This window comes from Oncorhynchus mykiss, chromosome 5 (genome assembly GCF_057628025.1).
Source record: "Oncorhynchus mykiss isolate SJ-2025 chromosome 5, ASM5762802v1, whole genome shotgun sequence".
In the NCBI taxonomy this organism is placed as follows: Eukaryota; Metazoa; Chordata; class Actinopteri; order Salmoniformes; family Salmonidae; genus Oncorhynchus; species Oncorhynchus mykiss.
In genome coordinates, this window is record NC_143026.1 from 31,673,499 (window position 1) to 31,679,498 (window position 6,000).

Sequence of the window (6,000 nt, forward strand, 5' to 3'; positions counted from 1 at the left end):
CCTCAGTGCATGCTGTGGTGCTTGACGTCTGACTGCTACCCAGCCAGGCTGCCCAGTGAATGAGCTTCTACAATGCATTCAGAAAGCATTCACACCCCTTGACTTTTTTCACATTTTGTTGTGTTACAGTCTGAATTTAAAATGGAATAAATTGCCCCATAATTTATTTTTTTTACAAATGATTTAAAAATTAAAAGCAGAGTCAATAAGTATTCAACCCTTTTGCTATGGCAAGCTTAAATAAGTTCAGGAATAAAGATTTGCTTAGTGTTTAACATGAGGTCCCTGTATGGTCCTTCAGTCAAGCAGTACATTTCAAACACAGATTCAACCAAAAAGACCAGGGATGTTTTCCAATGCCTCACAAAGAAGGGCACCTATTGGTGGAGGGGTAAAAAAAAAAGGCGGACATTGAAAATCCCTTTGAGCACTGTGAAGTTATTAATTACACTTTGGATATTAATACACTCAGTCACTATAAAGATTCAGGTGTCCTTCCTAACTCTGTTGCCGGAGAGGAAGGAAATAGCTCAGGAATTTCACCATGAGGTCAATGGTGACTTTAAAACAGTTACAGAGTTTAATGGCTGTGATAGGATAAAATTGAGGATGGATCAACAACATTGTAGTAACTCCACAATGCTAACCTAAATGACAGAGTGAAAAACATGCATCCTGTTTGCAATAAGGCACAAACAAATTGGCAAAGAAATTAACTTGATTTCCTGAATACAAAGTGTTATGTTTGAAAAAATCGAACGCAGCACATCACTGAGTACCACTCTTCATATTTTCAAGCATGGTGGTTGCTGCATCATGTTATGTGTATGCTTGTCATCTGCAAGGACAAGATAGTTTTTTTTAGGATAAATAGAAATGGAATATAGGTAAGCACAGGCAAAATCCTAGAGGAAAACCTGGTTCAGTCTGCTTTCCAACAGACACTGGGAGACAAATTCACCTTTCAGCAGGAAAATAACCTAAAACACAAGGCCAAATATACACTGGGGTTGCTTACCAAGACAACATTGAATGTTGCTGAGTGTACTAATTACATTGTTGACTTAAATTTGCTTGAAAATATATGGCAAGACTTGAAAATGGCTGTCTAGAAATAATCAACAACCAACTTGACAGAGCTTGAAGAACTGTAAAAAAGAATAATGTGCAAATATTGTGTGCAAAGGTCTTAGAGACTTAACCAGAAAGACTCACAGCTGTAATCGCTGCCAAAGGTGCTTCTTTTTTTTTTACCCCTTTTTCTCCCCAATTGGTAGCTACAGTCTTGTCTCATCGCTGCAACTCCCATTCGGACTCAGGAGAGGCAAAGGTTGAGAGCCGTGTGTTCTCCGAAACACAACCCAACCAAGCCGCACTGCCCACTTGACCCGGAAGACAGCCGCACCAATATTTCAGAGGAAACACTGTGTACCTGGCGACTGTGTCAGCGTGCACTGCACCCGGCCCGCCACAGGAGTCACTAGTGCACGATGGGACTAGGACATCCCTGCTGGCCAAGCCCTCCCCTAACCCGAGCGACACTGGGCCAATTGTGCACTGCCCAATGGGTTAACAGAGCCTTGACTCCAACCCAGAATCTCTAGTGGCACAGCTAGCACTTCAATGCAGTGCCTTAGACCACTGTGCCACTCGGGAGGCCCTGCCAAAGGTGATTTTAACATGTACTGATCAGGGATGTGAATACTTACGTAAATGAGATATTTCTGTATTTAATTTTCAATACATTTGCAAAAACTAAAAATAACATATTTTCACTTTATCATTATGGGGTATTGTGTGCAGATGGATGGGAATATTCTTATATTTTTTCATTTATTTTAAATTCAGGCTGTAACTCAACAAAATGTGGAATAAGAAATGGTATGAATACTTTCTGAAGGCACTAATCTAAATCAAGACCTGATTAAATCCATCCCCACCCCCTACACAAAGAGCAGTCATGGCGAGAGCACAGCAAATTTGCTGGCTGGCTGAATGGAAGGACAGAGAGTCCTAACTCAAGAGTCGACGCGTGTCCTTAATGAGAAAAGAAAGTGATTTACAAGCATATGCTCCAGACCCTGCAGTCTGTTTAGTCTGCAGTCTCAATGCTGCTGGGCTGAGAGAGAGATAAAGTGAGAGCGAGAAAGACACAGAGAGAGACCGAAAGAGAGAGAGACATAGACATAGAGAGAAAGACATAGAGAGAGAGAGCGAGAGATGGGTTCCACAACATGTGTGGGTTACTATACTAGTCAGGTGTTGTGCATAGTCATAACAGGCAATGCATTGTTCGATTGCCATGGGGTCAAGTTCAAAATGAACGGTGTACTGTATATTGTATGAACCACAACAAAAATCTGGAAAATTAGCACATCTATTGAGTCTATATGATTCATACTCAGGGAATGTGTATGGTTGTACATATCAACTAGTTTGACACAGTCTGTTGACCCACACACAGATGACTACTACCTCTGAATGTCAATATAAAACAGTCATGCTGTTTACTATCACATTACAATAACACAGGCCTACGGTCGACAGTCACTGTCCAATCACTGAAGCCCCTTAGTTCTTCTAAGGCATATGGTATTCAATTACAGAACCACATGGGTATACACGTGCGCATATATTATATTCATGGGCAGGAGGTGTGGAAAGCCAAAACCTTGTTTTTCATATAGGATTAACTGTGTGTATGTTATTTGAAGATTGACAACTGTGGCCCACTGCTGTGCTTATAAAGATATTTTTCTAAGGGACACAAATAAACACTACTCAATCAATGCAAGGCAGAGTCAACCTCATTTGTGGGCCCTGGCCTAAACCTTGCAATTTGCAATGAGAAAATGATGACACTGTAGCAAGCTTACATTATTATGCATTTCTTAATCTAACTTCCTTCAATGCTGCACATGTCCTAGTCTTCTGCTATGAAAAATGTGTTCATAAAAATACAAAATACCAATTTCATGCAGATTTGCACAGCTAAATTGCAATCTATGCATTCCCTCACTGCCTAATACTTAAGGCTATGCATGTCACTTACAGTCATAATTTGTCATAGTACACAAAAATGACCCAATTGGTGTGTGTATGTGCGCGAGGTGAGTGAGAGAGCCATGTACTAATGGTGTCGAGTTCATTCTTGCCTATTCATTACATGAGTGGTGTTTGGATACATGTATAAGTTTCCAACGCTGTTTTACTCCCTGTACCAGATAGATATGGCACAGTGGCTCTTCCCCTTGATTGGCCAACACACCTCTACTTGGGCTATCATGTTGTTAACATTAAACTGCCATCATTTTCAGCCCTAGATGACACTTCACAGTGTAGAATAAGTATTTACATTTTGAATGTACGAAAACAATTATTGTAATTGTTGTAAATATAGTCTATACCACCGGCCATGCATATGTTAGTGGTCCCTATGAGCAACCATTGTAAAGTCAGTGATGGATTGGGGGACAGTAAAGAGGCAGTAAGATTATAATGTTCTTACCCAGAGTGAAGTATGGGAGAGCGGTGTTGTCAAGATCATCCATAACGGAAATTCGTCCAGGTAGGTCTGTTCTAACGAATAAAAGGAGTCGGGACTCCCCTCCTCCTCCAGCCACGCTCCCCGAGCCACCGCCGGTGAAACTGAACTCATTCTCGCGGAGTACAGGCAGGGTAGAAACGGTAACGGTTTTAACTTCACACGGGCTCTCTGCGTCGTTTTCCTTCTCCCTCTCCTCATCAAGCATCGCTCCCCCTCTGCTTCCCCGGACTGTAGCGGTCCCTGTCAGCAAGAGCCCCATGAGGAGGAGGACGTGGTGCTTTACTGTCCCTGCCATCCCGCTCCCAATGCGCGGTTCTCTAGCTTTGAGTGCGGCTCTTAAACTGCTTGTTCGTTTATACTACAGCCACTGCACGCGCTCGGTAGTCATGTCTGTCCAGGAGGCGGCAGCACAGGTGTAGTCAGATCTGTAGCCTAATACTTTTTTTTCTCCAACTTGCTTCCTTCTGTGTTGATGTAAACACATAATTTCTCATAATGCGGATATAAGGTTTTGTGAGACCTCACCATAGATATGAAATGAAAGAAATAGGGAATACATTTGTCTTGAAACAGCTTTTTCATGCAATCAAGGATATGCTTTTCGAGGCAACCAATGGAAGTCGAGTCTCCACGACTGTTATGAAGTTATAATGTATGCTTTGATGGTAAAGTTCGATTTTTTGTGTAAGTGCATTCATTTTATAATTACAAAGGGTTTTGCATGTGGGAAATAGCATTTTATGTTTGTGATGGATTGACAAATGTCACTTCTATTTTGCTAAGCTGTCTATTTTGTCATGTGTCTGTCTGTGAATGCACTTCAACCAGTGGCGGACTGGGACCATCAATCGGCCCTGGCATTTCTAACACACCGGCCCATTTGTTTGCTTGAGGACCCCATTATAAGCCGGATGCGATCAGTTTGCGCAAACGCACCCACTTTGCTGAAAATGGACCAGCTGGGCAAATGCCAGATGGCCAGTCCACCCCCGACTTCAACTACAGTAAGCCTACTTCAAAGGGTGGAGAAAGGATAGTCTACTGCTCAGAGTGGGAATTACACCATGACATTCGGGGGTCTTTATTGAGTGCACAAACTTGAGCCTAAAGATAAAAATGTAATTTAAACGGTATTAACACAACCCAAAATAATTCCATCATACAAACTGCATGTAGCCTAAAAAGCCATTGTTACAAAACACCCAAAAGTTTGCCCACACTCCCTCAACGGTCACTTACCTTACATTTTGCTCCCCCTATGGACATGCCCCCCTCCCCATACTTTCAGTGCATCTTTCTGCAGAAAACACAGAATTTACTTGCATTTACCCTCCACTAGGCCGGCACCACTGCCCGTGGCCTACCCTCAATTTTACATCCATTAACACACACAGGTAGCCTACATTCAATATAATACACGAGTTGAATCAAAACACGTTTTACACTCTACTTCATGAGTTGTCCATAATTCATGAGTTAATACTTGGAGTCTTCACAGGTCGTGCGACATGAAACACTACGGTTCTTTCCTTACATTAGTTATCATTACTAAGCGTTTAACAATTGAATTAGAACATTGAACTTAAACACTTTGGAATTCCTGGATCTTGGACATCTCTGTAAATGCACTGTAAGTGTAATTATACCTATGTAACATTTAATTATGTTTAGAGGTGAATACAGTTCATGGGTACACAAATCCAAAACAATCTAGGCCTATGCCATTTCAAAATTGAATGCTTCTAACTGAATTTTAAAACCTCTTCTAACCAAAAGAGTCACCTTATGGACCTACTGTCATTAACTTATAGACTACTTGTTGGGTGGATTGGATGCCAATGGTGTCTAGCTGTAGGCTAGATGTCTAGTGATATTGTCAACCATCATCATCAGCTGATCCAGGAAAGAAAACAAATATTGATGGAAAATAAATAAATAAAGCTAAATAAATGGTGTACTACTTCTGTCCACGGATGGCACTGAGAACACCAGTACTCACACGCACCTGAAAACAAAGCAATGATCACTCTAAACAGCTGACTGACAAAAGCAAACAATGATAAATCAACGGATAAATCTAATCCGTTGGAATAAAGGCTAAACAAATGGTGAAAATGAGGAAGTACTAAGGAAAATCTTTGCATTTAAGGGAGCTATAGTCTCATTCAGGGGGGTGGAGCCCCCCCTGGCTTCCCCGTAATTCATACCTTTCTACTGCTGCTACCAGGGTGCTTGGTCATTTCACTATAATACTGTAATGTGTTGGAGTGAATAGTTTACTGTACAGAGAGTAAGCAGATGTGTCAGTCTTCATGTTTTCTCCCACAGGACACAGCCCTTCAGACAGACAGCTGTGTGACCTGGCTCAGATCAGCCTCTATTTACCACCAATTCATTTTATTACAACCCATCTGATTCTGGTCCAGCAGTGGTCTGCTAGGGTTTTAACATTT

At 41.5% G+C, this 6,000-nt stretch overlaps 1 protein-coding gene across 1 annotated transcript in view; it reads right to left on the minus strand.

Moving 5' to 3' along the window:
- Positions 1–3,939, minus strand: part of LOC110523598 (astrotactin-2-like) — a 418,825-nt gene extending 414,886 nt beyond the window's left edge. The window contains exon 1 of the mRNA XM_036977273.2: positions 3,509–3,939. Coding sequence (XP_036833168.2) covers positions 3,509–3,842 — 334 coding nt within the window. The 5' untranslated portion in view covers positions 3,843–3,939. The remainder of the gene's footprint in view (positions 1–3,508) is intronic.
- Positions 3,940–6,000: the final 2,061 nt, after the last annotated feature.